A 19,161-nucleotide genomic window follows, 5' to 3' on the forward strand; every position below is an offset into this window, starting at 1 on the left:
TTGTTATATTTTTATTTACATGAAAACGGGGTTTTATGCTGTTGGCAGGTGAAAGGAACAGTACTAATCGTAATGAAACATCAGTTACAGATGTTCGATGCCTGCCTTTATTAAAGTTGATTATAGAAAACAGCTGCTCACAAATATAAATGTTGAGCTGAACATAGCAATCATTTTCACAGCCAGCCTGTGTAGTCGTGGATATTATTGCTAAGGTTTAGTCTTGTAAAACTCAACCAGACTAGTAGTATTATTCAAACGGTCTTCACATTGAAGATCAGTAAGTTTGAGCTGTAAATCGTTAAATGTTATGTTTTATTTAACGACGCTCGCAACTGCCGAGGTTATATCAGCGTAGCCCGTGTACCGGAATTTTGTCCCACAGGAGTTCCTTTACATGCCAATAAATGTACTGACATGAGTCTGTTGCATTTAAACAACCTCGAGCATAGAAGGCCAGCGCTATACCAACTACTCCAACCAGGCTGGACCTGTAAATCATATGACTGTTTCAACTGGTGTTGAAGGAATTTATTATGGTAACTTTAAACTTCTTTCCAATTAAGACAAGATCTTGGAATCTACAATTAAATTCATGTTGATTTTCAAATAATTTTGCACATAATCGTTTAACAAGGCTTCATCACGAGCAGTTTCTATCGTTCGAAAGTGGGCCATATAACCTTCCCGAAACTGAATTACGAAAATCGTAAATTTACGACTGAAATCCTGTAATTTATTCAACATATCAACAGTGAGCTGGCCTTTTGCTTGAAGAGAGATATTTAAATTGTTGAAGATTAATAAATTATAATGTATCCTACCTCATGTAATAATGCAATTTTCAACTCCTGAATCTTTTTACTGCGATCTTCACCAACAAAACCATCGTATCTCTATGTGTGGACTAGTAATGACGCATTATATTATGTTTTCCTCTTTCTTTCAAACTTTTGTGGCAGATAAGTGTTGACTCCAGCTTCTGTGAAAAAAATAAGCATTTTCCCATGCAATATTGAAAGAATTTGCCTGATGATCACTTTTCCGTCTTTTAGATTCCTCCATTATGCAGCCGTAGATAGGCAAAGTGAAATAACTACTGATAATATACACTACACCGGATAGCTGCATGGACTATCCTCTACCTATAGCATGCCTACGTCATTCCGACGTATCTTTCCGGCGAGCTGTTAGACGGCTCTCCCGCTCCGAAGGAACGGCCGCGCTCAATGAGCGCCGTTTGTGCAGGCTTGATGTAGATAACCAAATAGTGGTATGTCACTCGGCATTTACCGTACGATTATCTTCCAGTGGAACAGAGATGATAGGACCAGAGCGACGAAAGAATGAGGCAACCATCTTTTTGCCAGTGCTTCGGCATCTTTCGATTCTTGCTAGCTTATGTTCGTCTGGGAAGGCTCATTGTGCCGACTGCCATTTATTTTCTGGCCCATAACAGTAAATCCATGTTTCATCGCTTTATGAGATCAAGATCGGAACTTAACGGCCTCCATTGAAGTCTTTGAGCACTTTCGTGCACCAATAAACGTGGTTTTCCTGTTCATATTCGCTTCGGTTGATTTTGTATTTATCAATTTTATTATTATTCCACTCTTCAGAGACCCTGATTTATCTAGAATCAACCCTCCATTCGATTTTATAACATAGTTTAGATTCTTAAACAAAATACAGCAAATTTAAATGGTTTAATTATGTGTTTGGACTACCTGGTGAACTACGGCTTTGACGAGACGAGTATGCGCAATTTGTAACTTAGAAATTGTTGGCGGCCCATTTTTTTTTTTTTATCGTTAAGGTAACATATCAGCCAGAGCCTTAATCAGAGGTAAGTCGTCTTATCTTATATTAAAAACTAACTGCAAGATCTGTGCTAAAACATGAAGCAAATATTTTTGTAACAATGTGGAACAAACACGACAGGCCTCCTTCTGCAGAGCGAACATCGACTAATTTCGAACTTCGTCATACTCTACTAATTTCAATCGAACATGTGCCTTTAATGCACGTCGCTAATACTTTCACCATCCGTATAGTAACACAAATATTGTTACACTGGGGACAGAACATCTAGAAGCTTGTAGACCGTTACTTTTAAGCGGTCCGACCACCCCCTCCTCCCGCACTAGCAGATACAGTACCATTCATCTGAAAAACATTTTCTGAACGGAAGTTATTGTATTGTGAGAGCGCAACTGGATCAGTGAAAGTAAGTGGTCAACGTTTTCAGTTTGTATTGAAACGAACAATTCTGCTGTATGTGGGCTCTTCTATAGTGACGTCACTGAAGCCTCTAGTTGTTCTGTCCCCAATTATACTGAGCAATTGTGATTTATGTGAATGTTATGTGGAGAATATAATTATAGCTATTTTCTGTCAGTAATTGGTATAGTAACAACTGTTATGTATTTTTAAAACATTATGTGATGTACCTATATATACTATATTTCTGTCAATATTTAATCATATATTTGTAATAAAAATTACCTATCCTTACATCTATATAAAACTTCACAAGATTTGTTGTAAAATCCTGACTCATCTAAAAGCATGAAGAGTTGGGAGGGGAGGGTAGGAGAGGCCAGCGAACTTCAAGAGCACACATCATACAAAGGGCAAGTTAGAGCAGGCTGTGATAGAACCGCTTCTTCAAAGCAGACTTCGGTTCTTGTCACGCTCGACAAATTGAACCGAACATAGAGCTTGAAATGCACGACACTAGCGTATACATTTTATCTTCCCTCACTCGCATGTGTAGGCCAATAGTTACGCAATTCCGCGTCCGCTCTACATCTGCGAGCGAGGGAAGATAAAATGTACGCACTGTAGATTCTGGGAATAACTTCACTGTATATCATGTTTTGTTTCAGGCTGTAGTTACGTATTCGTCCACTTACGTCCTGGTGGCGCTCAGTATCGACCGTTACGACGCAATCACGCATCCCATGAACTTCTCGGGGAGTTGTAAGTAAGCGCTGTTCTTTCTGAATGGTTCCGCACTATATGTTTTAAGAAGTACAGAGTAGCGTAAAATGAATAACATTAAGAGAATGAATGAAGATCATATACGAAATTACTTTTTACTGCAAAACGTACATAATATTTCTTCACTTCAAGGATTAAGCTCATCCAGGGGCGTACGTAAGGGGGGGGGGGTTACCTGGTTTGAATCCCCCCCTTGAACTAAAAAAAATTGCATATTTAGATTTGAGTATTTTTTATCCATAATCGTTTTCCCTTCTCTAATTTTTCACTGTCAGAGTAACAAAATCAACATCGACATAAGGCATAGTCCTCCTACCCCTCCTTAAATATATTCATTCTTCATCTTTGGTAAGTTTCATGTTCCATTATTGTCTTTAATATTTCAATTTGTTTCAATATATTTGATTGTTTCCATATATTTTCCTGTTATGTAAAGTAAAGTATCTTGCCTATCATCTACAAATAACTGTTGACTACAATATATATATATATATATATATATTCTTTGGGTCCATCTTTATGGAATCGGAGTTGAAATTTTGTCCGAATGTCACCATACGACCCCTCTAGCCTCCACATCACCATAGCAACCTTTTCTGGTAAGCTGAAGATTATGCAAATTCAGTTACTTGTAACGACAGAACACATGTTTAGATGTTATCGCAAAGCCAATGCATGGATTCCAGCAGCAACAACACAGTTTAGAAACACAGTGTACTTGCAATTTATTACCATACACATCTTACCCCTAAACGCTCTACTTCTACAAAATCGTTACTTAATTTCTGGACACCCAGTATTTGAAATTCACGCCTAGGTCTATACAAATACGGGCGCGAGAATCTGGCTGTATGCTTATTATTTAGAACGTTGTAAGTTTTGTGTGCCTCAGAAATAAGTCCTTAAAAACATGCAGCTTTATCATCATACAGAACTGGTCGCTGAGACATGACTGTTCGCAATGTGGAGATTCTTTGCAAGAAAGTTAGTTGTGAAGACAGAAAAATATTTCGACGTGGGTATGAAAATGTGTTCAGAGTTTCTTTCCGTATTGTTACTTTAAATTGGATCCAGCATTTTAAAAAGAACGAAGAGTATTGCAAAGGTACAAAGTTTTTTGTTCACGCACCTGAAATTTTTGTAAGAGTAGATGCTCCAATACAGAGAAATTCGGTTCTCTCAAGTAGTTGAGAAGCAGCAGCTTTGAAATGTCCATTAAAACCATAAAGATATTTTTTTCAACAATCTTCATTTTCACCCGTACGTGATCAATTCATCGGTGCTGTTATGAATGTTGCTATGGATGTGTTAATCATTCGTACAATTACAAAGTATGAACCATTGGAAGTACAGAAATAGGATGGATTGAATTAAATCAGTGGCGCCAGAGCCCTTTGAGGGCCAACGTCCTCCAATCTATTATCGCCTTGCACACCTCAATAATGTAAATGATCATCCAATCAGTATGGAGTAAGTGTGGTAAGTGCGATTGTTCTCCAGCTGTGATAGTACTGGGTACGTAATGGACTTATACACTTCCCGAAATTTCATGAGAACATTTTTTCCCTCACGAGCACTCGAACTAGTGCTCAGTTCATACCGCTAGTCTAAGGCGTGATGTCTTATAACAAGCAACCTATGACACCGAAATGTTAGACTATGTATACCACTATTTCGTTGTAAATGTTATATATGCAAGAGAAATTCTGCAATTATTTACATATTTCAGGATGAATTAACTCACAATTCCAATTGAACGCGGTAACACACTGTAAAAATCACCACGAAGTGCATGAATAAGAATATTAGTAATAGGTCTATGCCTACTGCATGTATTCATGCACAACCACGTGTGAATGGTGGTAGAAATAAAACAATGAGAATACAAGGATAACAAGAGAAACACAGGCATAATAACAAAAAAGTAAGGATAACAAAAATAATACAGGGATAACAAGGACACAGAGATAACAAGAGTACACAAAGATAACAAGACAGTAAAAGGGCAACACAGGCATAACTATGGGAGCACAAGCACAACTAGGAGAATACAGACAGTAAAAGGGAAACACAGGCTCAACTAGGGGAACACAGACACAACTAGGAAAACATAGACAGTAAAAGGGGAACACAGACACAACTAGGGGAAAATAGAAGTAAAAGGGGAACACAGACTCAACTAGGGGAACACAGACACAACTAGGAAAACATAGACAGTAAAAGGGGAACACAGACACAACTAGGGGAACATAGACAGTTAAAGGGGAACATAGATACAACTAGGGAAACATAGACAGTAGAAGGGGAACACAGACACTACTTGGAGAACATAGACAATAAAAGGGGAACACAGACATAACTAGGGGAACACAGAAGTAAAAGGGGAACACAGACACAACTAGGGGAATATAGAAGTAAAGGGGGCACACAGACACAACTAGGGGAACATAGACAGTAAAAGGGGAACACAGACACATCTAGGAAACATAGACAGTAAAAGGGGAACACAGACAGAACTAGGGGAACATAGACAGTAAATGGGAATCACTGACACAACTAGGGGAATACAGACAGTAAAAGGGGAACACAGACACAACTAGGGAACATAGACAGTAAAAGAGGAACAAAGACACAACTAGGGGAACATAGAAGTAAAAGGGGAACACAGACACAACTGGGGGAACATAGAATTAAAAGGGGAACATAGACAGTAAAAGGGGAACACAGACACAACTATGGGAACATAGACACAACTAGGAAAACATAGACAGTGAAAGGGGAACACAGACACAACTAGGGGAACATAGAAAGTAGAAGGGGAACACAGACACAACTAGGGGAACATAGACAGTAACAGGGGAACACAGACACAACTAGTGGAACATAGAAGTAAAAGGGAAACACAGACACAAGTAGGGTAACATAGAAGTAAAAGGGAATACAGACACAAATAGGGGTACATAGACAGTAAAAAGGAACACAGACAAAACTAGGAAAACATAGACATGAAAAGGGGAACACAGACACAACTAGGGGAACATAGACAGTAAAAAGGGAACACAGACACAAATAGGGGAACATAGACAGTAAAAAGGGAACACAGACACAAATAGTGGAACATAGTAAAAGGGGAACACAGACACAACTAGGGGAACATAGACAGTAAAAGGGGAACACAGACACAACTATGGGAACATAGACAGTAAAAGGGGAACACAAACAACTAGTGGAACATAAAGAGTAAAAGGAGAACACAGACACAACCAAAGGAACATAGACGAAAAAGGGGAATTCAGACACAACTAGGGGAACATAGACGTAAAAGGGGAACACAGACACAACTAGGGGAACATAGACAGTAAAAGGGGAACACAGACACAACGGGGGGAACACAGACAGTAAAAGGGGAACACAGAAACAACTAGGGGAACATAGACAGTAAAAGGGGAACACAGACACAACTAGGATAACATAGACAGTAAAAGGGGAACACAGACACAACTAGAGGAACATAGACAGTAGAAGGGGAACACAGACACAACTAGGGTAACATAGACAGTAAAAGGGTAACACAGACACATCTAGTGGAATATAGAAATAAAAGGGGAACACAGACACAAGTAGGGGAACATAGACAGTAAAAGGGGAACACAGACACAACTAGAAAACTTAGACAGTAAAAGGGGAACACAGACACAACTAGGGGAACAAAGACAGTAAAAGGGGAATACAGTCACAACTAAAGGAACATAGAAGTAAAAGGGGAACACAGACACAAATAAAGGAACACAGACAGTAAATAGGAACACAGACACAACTATGGGAACATTTACAGTAAAAGCGGTACACAGAAACAACTAGGGGATAATAGACAGTAAAAGGGGAACACAGACACAACTAGGGGAACATAGAGAGTAAAAGGGGAATACAGAAACAACTAGTGGAACATAGACAGTAAAAGGGGAACACAGACAGTAAAAGGGGAACACAGACACAACTAGTGGAACATAGAAGTAAAAGTGGAACACAGACACAACTAGGGGAAAATAGACAGTAAAAGCGGAACACACACACAAGTAGGGGAACATAGACAGTAAAAAGGGAACACAGACACAAATAGGGGAACATAGTAAAAGGGGAACACACACAAAACTAGGGGAAAATAGAAGTAAAAGGGGAACACAGACTCAACTAGGGTAACACAGACAGTAAAAGGGGAACACAGACACAACTAGGGGAACATAGACAGTAAAAGGGGAACACAGACACAACTAGGGGAACATAGACAGTAAACGGGGAACACAGACACAACTATGGGAACATTTACAGTAAAAGCGGTACACTGAAACAACTAGGGGATATTAGACAGTAAAAGGGGAACACAGACACAACTAGGGGAACATAGAGAGTAAAAGGGGAATACAGAAACAACTAGTGGAACATAGACAGTAAAAGGGGAACACAGACACAACTAGTGGAAAATAGACAGTAAAAGCGGAACACAGACACAAGTAGGGGAACATAGACAGTAAAAAGGGAACATAGACACAAATAGGGGAACATAGTAAAAGGGGAACACACACACAACTAGGGGAAAATAGAAGTAAAAGGGGAACACAGACTCAACTAGGGTAACACAGAGAGTAAAAGGGGAACACAGACACAACTAGGGGAACATAGACAGTAAAAGGGGAACACAGACACAACTAGGGGAACAGACAGTAAAAGGAGAACACGAGGGAATAAGGAGAACACAAAGAGATCCAGGGAATCAAAGAGAACAGAAGAAGACAAAGTGGAGTTGGATTTTTACGTGACTATCAATTTCTAAATAAATAATCCCCATATCTGGGAAGATGATTGCAAAGGACTTATTACCATGGTCAAATTCGATAGTTTCTAACATTACAATAATGAAAAGAATAATAATAATTGCCAAGTGATAAACAATGCTAAAGACATAGTTATAATTGTGCGTTCGAATCCTCCATAGAGCATATATCATTTTCATCAATGTCGAGGCCTATGCCTTAGGCCTGATCTACACCACATAACTCCTATCGTGTCCGAACAGCGTGAGAAAAAAAGATTTGTAATGTAGCTACACTAAACCCTGAGAAATCTTGATAGATGTAAGTCAACACCACTGTGGTAAATTTCTCATAATATCGGAATCTTGTTTGACGGAGGCCAAGTCGTCAAGCAACACGTATTCAGTGGAATTCCAATATCCACGGACGTCCAATGTCCTCCTTTCCGCACGTCTGAGAATGGACTTCCTTAACAATAAAAATACGACTATCCAACTGCAATATAAACGCATTGCAATGCATATTGACTCTAGAATACTTTTCATATTCAGGTCGTGATACGTATATATAAAATTAAACTATATCTGTTCAGGACATCGAAGGAAATTGCGTAACGCCAATTTACTTACCTCCCTACTCTAAAGAGATTAGACGAGTAAACTTTATGCAAACAATTTTTTTTTTAATTTGTTAATACGATTTACTGCTTTGGAAACACTTTTCATTTAACATTATTAGAAGTACTAAAAAGGGTTAAAAATGATCCGGATGTTATTTCTGAACATTACGTAACAAGCAAAAAATTTAAACAATGATCATTTTTCAAAATATCCACCAGCTTATAGACATACTTCTGCCACTGACCGAAGACATTCTTTATTTCTACTTGAGAGAAATCCCTGGTGTTTTTGTGCAGCCATTTTCACATTTTTCTTGATTCCAGAGTATATGGAATGAAACAGAACATTCAGTTGAAAGTAGGCTACTTGCATTTAATAGAGAAGATCTTATTTTCGTTAATATGCTTTAATAACAAAATACTACAAAGAATCAACTGTTTCAATTATCTTGAATGCTTTTTGTTTTTCAAGACAATATCTTAATAATGTAACTTTGAATTTGTAAAAACTAGACATTATAAAATGAAGAGTCACTAACACTAAGTTCACATTGAAGTTGCTATCTAACGTTTTGAAGGAGACCGGTGAAGCTATCACCGCTAGATGGAAGCACTACCGATGTGCGCACAAGCGAAACATAGAAACAGCACTTGCAGCATGTTCCTCGTCATTCAAGAAAGAACATAATATTAATAATCAAATGAACGTAATGTTAATAATGAAATTTTGAATTTCTAAAAACTCTATCAGTCAGTAAATAAGTTACAAATTAAAGTAACAACCTAGATTTTTAATGAGACGCCTAAACCTATCACCGCTATATGGCACTACAGGTATTATTGAATTGCGCACAAGGAAACAAGGAAACAGCAGTTGCAAGATGACGGAACTTCCGCACAAGTTTACCATAGCCGACTTCATCAAAGCATTGATGCAAGCTTTGTTTCTTGCTGGTAATGATGCACCCAAGACTCATCAACTGTGATTATTCGGGCTAGCATATTGTTCCCTTCACCCTGTCTTCTCAAATCAAGCCGCCAACCTCTTGTTGCACATTTTCCATCGTGACAATCTGTACTGACCGTCCAACTCTGTGTTCGGTACTTATCCTCCTTTCAGAGAACTTCTGCACCCAATTGTAGACAGCTAGCTGTCGGACTTTTTGACCACAAAATCTCACAATGGAGGAGCGCTTCTCGTTCAGAGGTGCTGCCATGTTCTAACTGCTGCTTCTTTGTTTTGCTTGTGACAAAAGAATACATGTTTTTAAAAACTGACACAATTAACAGACTTAAAATGCGAAACTCAGACTTTCGAAAGCACTGTAAATTATGAAATCATCTATCTTTGGTGAGGCTCGGCAAACAAATATATGACGTCGTGAACATAAAAGAACAAGTGCCGGAAGCTCCCGATCAAAATAAAAAATTGGGTGTAAAGTAATGTTTATTTTAGTTGGTAGAGACTGGATTAATCTTCTCAGGATAAGAACCGATGGCAGGCTTATGTGAGTGTGACAATGAACCCCCGGGTTCTCTAAGAGTCGTAAGTAAGTGAGACCTTAAAATTGAAATTAGATACTAGCCTATATTTTAATTCTGTGTTAACAATTAAATATTAATAACATTTTAGAATAATAAAAAATTAGCTCTGTATGTGTTGACACCTAGTTGTCACTTTCATAATCGACGTAAAATATATTTTCCGTACATAAAAGATATAATCTATACTAATACACTATCTACCAAAAAGTAATTGGGCACTGTTTTTGCACCTTTAGAACCTCGTGGTGCCACCTCTTGTAGCTATAATAGCAGCGACCCTGTCAGACATGCTCTCCACTAGTTTGTGTAGGATATCCACTGGAATGCGTCGCCATTCCTCTTGCAATATGGCACTCAGTTGGATAATGGAAGTTGGCCCCATGTTTCGGCAGCTACTATGCAGTGGTATGCAGACAATGATGTTCACCGGTTGGACTGGTCTGCACAGAGTCCTAATCTCAATACCATTGAGCACCTTTGGGGAAAATTGGACGGACGATTGGGGTCTCGGGAGATGCGGCCAACTTCCACTGTCCAACTGAGTGCAATGTTGCAAGAGGAATGGCTACGCATTCCAGTGGATATCCTACAGAAACTAGTGGAGAGCATGCCTGACAGGGTGGCTGCTGTTATAGCAACAAGAAGTGGTAGCACGAGGTTTTAAAGGGGCAAAAACAGTGCCCAATTACTTTTTGGTAGATAGTGTATAATCAATCTAGAACCAAAATTTTTCTGGTAATTTCTGCTTTTCCAAAAATAATTGATGTTAACATGTATAGTTAATCATCGTGAGACCGAAAATCGCATTTTTGAAATGTTTGTTTGTGATGCCATCTCTGTCACACATTCACAAAGAGTGCCCGCGTCTTTTAAGCCACACAATATGTTTCTATCTGCCAGTCCTGACAAAAAAATCGGTGCCCTTAGAACTTGAACGAACCTCGTAAATTCACCTGATGTTAGTAAATGAACTGAATTACTATTGAATACGTCGCGCGTTGAAATTCTATGTAATATTGGTGTCTTTGTCATTGCTAACGGATTCAACTTCATTCATAATTTGAAGAAAATCAGGAAACAAGGCAAGGAAGAGAGAGAGATACAAACAGCGAAGGAAACAGGACGGTGTAAAGGAATTCGAGAAGGATGGAAAGAAAGAAAGGGAAAATCCGTTGAAGAGGTAGCAGCTATTTTGCAGTTAAAAGATGGCACGTGTAAAATGGCTAATTTTAATTGCCTGGTACAAATTAGTGGAGAAATAAAACTTTGGTACTGGTGTAAAAAAGTTTTGGGTAGGCTGTATTGGAGAGACAGCCGCAAGTTTGATACGTGAATACATTGCTGATAGACCCAGTAGTCACTTTCTTTTACAGATTCACTGAAAATCCTGGTATACCTTCGGTGTGCTGGGACTCCTAGGAGTAGCCATCTTATATGCATTAAGAGTAACCAATGTCGGTTGCTATAGTAGTCATCATACTCTATCATTTTCTACTTGTTGCTTATACGTTCTCTCCAATTTTCGCTGCATATTGTTAGTATTGTTTATTGTTAGTAAAATAACATGTACAAAATAGTCTTAATTCTTCCCTGAAGGAGTAAAATCTCGTGCTCAGGGAGTTACCTAAACACATACTTAACACAAACAAAGATAATTATTTGGCACAAAGTGGGTCAAGAAAAAAATTATAGGAATAAATTAACTTTAAAAATACAATTACAATTTTAAAAATTTAAATCATACAAATAAATACACATATTAAATCAACATATATTCTTTAAAAATAAAATTCCTAACGCTATTTTTTAAATTTCTGATACTAAAATTTCCCAAATTTGGGTATTTTTCAATTATTTTATTATATAACCTTGGACCAAAGCAGGTACCATGGCTAACATGCCTTAACATTTTGAATTCTCTCTATTCACTCAATTTTACTCGCAAATTTTTCCAATTTAACTTGCCGACTGGTGATTTTTACTCGATTGAGATTATATCCTTTTACATTACGCATCTTTTACACCACTGCGAACATTCTACCGCTTCGCATTCTCGACTTACACTGCCTCGGCTGCCGCGCTATCCGATAATTCGTGCTTAAAATTCCCCCCTCCCACGTACCGCTAGGTGGCGTCACTCCACCAACTCAAGGTCACGTTGGATATATCGATCTTTTGTCTATCGCCGTTTACTTCATTGGAATATGTCATGTGGTTTAGAAATTATAGGCTTGACAAAACTGGCCTGAAAATGTGTCGGTCAACTTTCACGGATGGTACCGTAACCTATTACTGGACCGAACTTACAGACGTATTCCAGTCAAAATAAATACTCATACTGAACAGTTCTCTGCTATTCGATCCTAGTTAACATAGTCAGGGGTAACATTTACTGTCAAAGTTCACAATCCGCCACCATGTACAACACTTTAATATGTTCACTTTCTTGCATGCGAAATGGGCAATATGCATAGGTTTTATTTTACACCGGATAAAGTTTTACTAGTGAAAAAAACTTTAATCTCGGAATATATATGCGAAAAAACTTTCACCTCATATGTCCCAATTAAAATGCAAATGAAATATAAAAACAACTTTAATATTACACGACATGAGCACAATTTCATTGACGTAACGTCACAGCATGTCACTGAAATGCCTCTGTCCGATTTATACGAGGAAAGACTTCTGTAATCTTCGTATTTACATTCCCGCCAGTTACTTTCGTAATTCGTTGTAGAAATTATTACGACTTCGATTTCTGCTGAAAGTGTGAACACAATGAAATCTTATTTCTGGTGTATTGCGAAGATATTCAAAGATATATCTCTGTACTTAATATTTTGCATTTCACAATTCATTTTCAACTTCCACGAATACTTTGAACGTAAATTACATGTTGAATAATAATACAATAAATAAGACGCGGTGAGAGTATTTTCCTTCTCTGCAAGGAACATTCACCCCTTCGCTCACACAATGGGTCAATTGAATGAAAATAAGTGAACTCTTTTATTTGTAGAAATTTCAGTGATTACGTGGTGAAAATAGACTGCAGTGATTTCCAAACTTTTGGATGGCGCGACCCATTTTTGGGCGAGAAATTTTTTTGCGACTACCCGCTACCACAGGTACTTAACCATATTCGAAAAATACAAATTCTATAATCGAAAACTATTTTACCCAATCAATGGATTCCACCCAAATTCTAATGTACCGGTACCTGCAAGAGGAAAAATTGAAATACGCAAACCAGAGCCAGAGATAAAATCGGCGGATTTATAAGGAAACTTCATTTCTGGTCGACATGACTTGACACAAAGGAATTTGATTCATTTCAGTGTATTAACGAATTTATGGAAAAGTTACCTACGTACGGTATGATAGACAAACGGTGAGTTTCTTTTTGCGAACATGTAATTAAACAATTATATTAAACAACAGCTTTTTGAGTATTTTCCGGAAGAAACTCAAAACAATAAACGATCGACGACACTACTTCTGTTTTTAGTCAAACAGTTGCGTTCAACTGCTGAAATTCGAAAAGATAATAGAGAAAGACCCATTTAAATGTGTACTTACTGATGGAATGTTGAGACTATAATTTTTTTCGTAGAACGTAAGTCTATAGACTATAATCAAAATGTGTCTCAGTGAAATTTACAGCAGAGTCCGTATAGGCCAGTTTCTGTCTGATGTTTTCCCAATTCACTGCAGGCTAAAGCAAGGAGATGCATTATCACCTTTACTTTTTAACTTTGCTCTAGATTATGCCATTAGGAAAGTCCAGGATAACAGAGAGAGTTTGGAATTGAATGGGATACATCAGCTGCTTGCTTATGCGGATGACATGAATATGTTAGGAGAAAATTCACAAACGATTAAGGGAAACACGGGAATTTTACTTGAAGCAAGTAAGAAGATAGGTTTGGAAGTAAATAACAAAATATATGATTATGTCTCGGAACGAGCTCGTAGAACGAAATGGAAATATAATAATTGGAAATTTGTCCTTTGAAGAGGTGGAAAAATTCAAATATTTTCGAGCAACAATAACAAATAAGAATGACACTCGGGAGGAATTTAAACACAGAATAAATATGGGAAATGCTGTTATTATTCCGTTGAGAAGCTTTTGTCATCTAGTCTGCTTTCGAAAAATCTGAATGTAGAATTTATAAAACAGTTATACTACCGGTTCTTCTGTGAAACTTGGACTCTCAATTGGAGAGAGGAACAGAGGTTAAGAGTGTTTAAAAATAAGGTGCTTAGAAAAATATTTTGGGCTAAGAAGGATGAAGCTATAGGAGAATGGAGAAAGTTACACAATGCAGAACTTCAAGCATTATATTCTTCACCTGACATAATTAGGAACATTAAATCTAGACGTTTGAGATGGGCAGGGCATGTAGAGTGTTAGTTGAAGGATCTGAGGGAAAAAGATCTTTGTGGAGGTCAAGGCGTACATGGAAGATTAATATTAAAATAGATTTGAGGGAGGTGGGATATGATGGTGGGGACTAGATTAATCTTTCTCGCTGTTGATAAAGCGTCGTAAAATAACCTACTAAAAAAATAATCTTTCTCAGGATGGGGACCGATGGTGGGCAATGAGCCTCCGGGTTCCTTGAAAGCCATGGAGCTACCCAGTAATTCATCGGTTCATTGAAGTAAACTAATTTTTCTTAATCTTTGACCTTCAGCTATCATCAATGGCCATAAAAACACAGTTGTAGTATGCTTCTTCAAATGCACTATTGAAGGATAAATAATAATGAATCATATCAATCCATTTAAAATAACGAAGTTGGCTTGCATATCTTCTCTACACCTGCACCTATCAAACAAATATCTATATCACAATATGTCCCCCTTCATGTCAAACAACTTTTATGTGAAGATTTGTCTTCTATCACTACAAATGGCCGAGCTATTCGGGTGGCCTGTTTTAAATGCCCCACCTTGTGTAGTGAAATAATCCTTTAGCTTTGCAGAGCGAATTGTTCATATTGAGTATAACAAAAAAATCTAATATCATATCGGTAGGAAGTTTATAGTCCTCATTTGTTCATCTTCTTGGAAGAGACAGTACTTCCATTGGCTCGTACCTCTCCCCCTTCGGCGTGCCTACATACACACGTCAAAACAGACAGCAATGCCACCATTGGTTTTCGGTAATCGTTTCTTGCGCGAGCTATATCAACGTAGTTTAGTCATATTATAATGCATTTTTATATTCCTATTTAATTGTTTACCAAACTGCATTTCTTACTCATATTTATTGTCTCTTTAAAATAACTCATGCTTGTAGATCTTCTTTCAATAATATACAGAAAGTGAAAGGACAGTGTATGTTAATTTTTACTGAGAACTTGGCAAAAGTCTGCATATTTTTTTTAAATTTCCAACAATCTATCGTATTATAATTGCATTTACTAGCAATTTTTTCAATAAAATGATTTTTGCAGATAATCATCTTCTAACTTATTAAACGGAATGCTTACTATTATTTTGTGTAGGAATTTGTGTTTGTGTGTGTGTACTGCTTCCTTCTTTTACTCTACTCCCGTAAAATGCCAAGGTACAGTACAAAATACATTAATCCTAGGCTTGTTTGTAGAATACAATCCATTCCCACTGTTGTGTTCACCAGTTTGCATATACCTCAGGCAATGTATTTGAATGCTCAGCACACTAAATCATAGAACTGTTTGGATTATACATAAAGAGCCGTGTCAGCCTGGAGAGCACATAGATGACGTAATGTGCATGAAGTCTACACAATATGGAGTACCAATCGCTGCTTGACTGCTTCGAATTTGTAGTGCTGATAACAATGGGGAGGCTTTGGTTATTCGAAATAGCAGGTTCTCCTCTGCCACTGGCTATTATATATTTTGGAAAATCAGCGTAATGAAATTTAAAAGAGATAATAGTGCTCAATTTTGTTGAAGGTTAGATTAAACTGGAATTTATCTAAATATATATAAAAGCACACACTTCCTTTGTTCGGTATTGGATAACTACCTGAACTGGAAAACACACATAAAATGTATTACTCATAAATTGAGCTCTGCTTCTTATCCTTATGAAAACACTCTTAAACTGATATACTCTGCATAGTTAATATAAAATGAATATTCTGGGCTAACGCATTTGAGGTGAATATATTTTTGATTTACTAAAGAGAGAGTCCGAAGCATAATGTGAAAAGATTTTCCAAAATTGATAAATAATGACCTTACCTTGTGAGTAAAATCTTCTCCTGATGAGGTTTTATGTTGTAAATCAGGGCAAATTTAATAATGCTTACTTACTTACTGGCTTTTAAGGAACCCAGAGGTTCATTGCCGCCCTCACATAAGCCCGCCATTGGTCCCTATCCTGAGCAAGATTAATCCAGTCTCTATCATCGTATCCCACCTCCCTCAAATCCATTTTAATATTATCTTCCCATCTACGTCTCAGCCTCCCCAAAGGTCTTTTTCCCTCCGGCCTCCCAACTAACACTCTATATGCATTTCTGGATTCGCCCATACGTGCTACATGCCCTACCCATCTCAAACGTCCTTAACGATTTAATGTTCCTAATTATGTCAGGTGAAGAATACAATGCGTGCAGTTCTGTGTTGTGCAACTTTCTCCATTCTCCTGTAACTTCATCCCTCTTAGACCCAAATATTTCCCTAAGCACCTTATTCTAAACACCCTTAAATTAACCTATGTTCCTCTCTCAACGTGGGAATCCAAGTTTCACAACAATATAAAAGAACCGGTAATATAACTGTTTTAAAAATTTTAACTTTAAGATTTTTGGACAATAGACTGGATGATAAAAGCTTCTCAACCGAATAATAGCACGCATTTCCCATATTTATTCTGTGTTTAATTTCCTCCCGAGTATCATTTATATTTGTTACTGTTTCTCCCAGGTATTTGAATTTTTTCACCTCTTCAAAGGATAAATTTCCAGTTTTTATATTTCTATTTCGTACAATATTCTCGTCACGGACAGCCGATGAGGGGTGGTCCTCCAGCTTGGGGGTTGGGCGAAGAGTTAACAACCCATCACCGTAAAACAACAGCTTGTTACGAAACATTCAATTAAGCCTCGGAATGGCACTGATTCTCTGGCATGACCACAGCAGATTTAATAATAATAAAACAATTCTTAATTTTGATTCAAGACACAAATCAGATTTCAATGTACACTCTGTTAGTCTCAGCTGTTATAAAAAAGGAATTCACTGTTCATGTATTATGGTTTCCAACGCACTGTCTATGTACTCGTAACAAAGGGCAGCAGGCTATGAACGCGTACGAAAATTAAGGCAAAGCATGCACTGACACTTTTGACAATATCTACCGAAATATTTATGATAGCCATACATGAATTTTACCACTGAATCTCAAAAGAAAGCTGAATTGAATAATATACAGTTTACTTAATAAAACCACACAGGTACAAATTCCTGGTAAACTAATGATCTCATTGATCCTAAATTTTTATCAGAGCACGCACGCATGCGTGCACGCACGAACACACAGATATATATATATATATATATATATATATATATATATATATATATATATATATATACAGCTATAAGAAACTCACTTTTTATTTAATTCGAGAAAGATCTGTCGGTTTTGTGATACTTTAAAGCATTAGCCTAGAGTTTGGAAAAAATAATTTTCGCAGCATGTATAAAATTATGAAACTAACTTAATTTTCAAGTTACAAAAGTAAAAACAGAATTTCACTATCACAAGGCAATATGTAAGATCTGGTAAAAATTTGAGATCAATGGCATTATTAGTTTACCAGGAAAATGTACGTATGTGATCTTATTTTTAAATATATTTTCGATTTGTTGCAACAATTAAAAAAATTGCAAAGGAAGAATTAATAATCTAAATTAAATGAACTATAATCCATTCAATTTAGCATTTTTTCAAGATTCAGTGGTAAAATTTAGTATGACTATCATAAAGCTTGTGGTAGATATTATCTAAAGTGTTACTGCATATTTCGTCATAACTTTTATATGCGTTCGTAACCCTCTGCCCTTCGTTTTAAGGAAACACGGAATTACATATCTTGACAATGATAAATTGTGTCTTACATAAAGATTTTTTTCTCAAAAACTATTTAACGTAGAATGCTGATTTTTTAAAGATGATGAACACATAACCTTATGCTGAAACAGTAGTTTTTCTTTAATTTATTTCCTTACCGATATATTCTTCAACTATTACCCCCTATAACATCTCTAAAACTTAACACATTTTAAAACAATTATTTCAGTATATGTAAAACAGCCAAAGTAACAATTTCTGAAAATTTCAGCTTTTTAGATTAAATAGAAGCTGAAAAAGGTTCGTTTTGAATGAAAAATTAAATTTATGGAAAATAAGTGTTAAAATAAAACTGAGGCCTATATACATATTATGTTACGCCCCTTCTCAAACAACAAGTTAACATGGATACAATTTTATATAATCATATATGACATACCATTTTAAAGGGGAGAATCAAAGGATAAAATTGTAAATGTGAAAAAGTATATATTATTCAAGTCGGTTTCACAGCTGAAAGCCAGATCTGCATAATATATGTCACTGTTCGTTAACAGAAAACCACAATTCAAGTCACACAGAGTTTCATGCACTTACTGCAATGTTGGGTCTTTGACGTCTTGTCAGCCCACTTGATGTGTATGAATATAAAGAAAAAAATTGTGCCAGTGTCTGGTACAGTTTCTGGGTAGGTCAGTTGGCAGAGCGTTGACGCGCCCAGTCAAAGATCCCGGGTTCGATATCCAGCCCCGGAACAATTATTTTTCCCTTGAAATTATTGAAGTCAACTTCACAGGGTGCTAAACCTGAAGGTCAGCTTTGCAAAAAGTATATAATTGTCCGTCCAATACGTAAATTTATGAAGAATATGCGTTAAAATTATAACTTGTTCATCCCTTCTCAGAAAATCGTAAAACTAAAACGGATGGAGCACATTTATGTGCAATATACAATTTTAAAGAGGGAAAGCCAAATATTTGAAATAAAACAACAAAAAATTAGTCCAAATTTTCATCCGATATTCAATTCCGTTGTCTCTTAGGGAACCAAGAGAAAAAATTTAGAACAGAATTAACAAAATTTTTCCATATTCATACCTTC

At 36.9% G+C, this 19,161-nt stretch overlaps 1 protein-coding gene across 3 annotated transcripts in view; it reads left to right on the forward strand.

Moving 5' to 3' along the window:
* The window catches only part of LOC138710585 (cardioacceleratory peptide receptor-like), a 684,299-nt gene that overhangs the window by 615,438 nt on the left and 49,700 nt on the right, over nucleotides 1–19,161 (forward strand). For 2 of the 3 annotated variants that reach the window (XM_069841577.1, XM_069841578.1), the window contains exon 5: nucleotides 2,889–2,986. In XM_069841577.1, the coding sequence (XP_069697678.1) occupies nucleotides 2,889–2,986 (98 nt within the window). The remainder of the gene's footprint in view (nucleotides 1–2,888; nucleotides 2,987–19,161) is intronic. The other variant, XM_069841579.1, reaches the window with a different exon arrangement.

This window comes from Periplaneta americana, chromosome 12 (assembly GCF_040183065.1).
Source record: "Periplaneta americana isolate PAMFEO1 chromosome 12, P.americana_PAMFEO1_priV1, whole genome shotgun sequence".
In the NCBI taxonomy this organism is placed as follows: Eukaryota; Metazoa; Arthropoda; class Insecta; order Blattodea; family Blattidae; genus Periplaneta; species Periplaneta americana.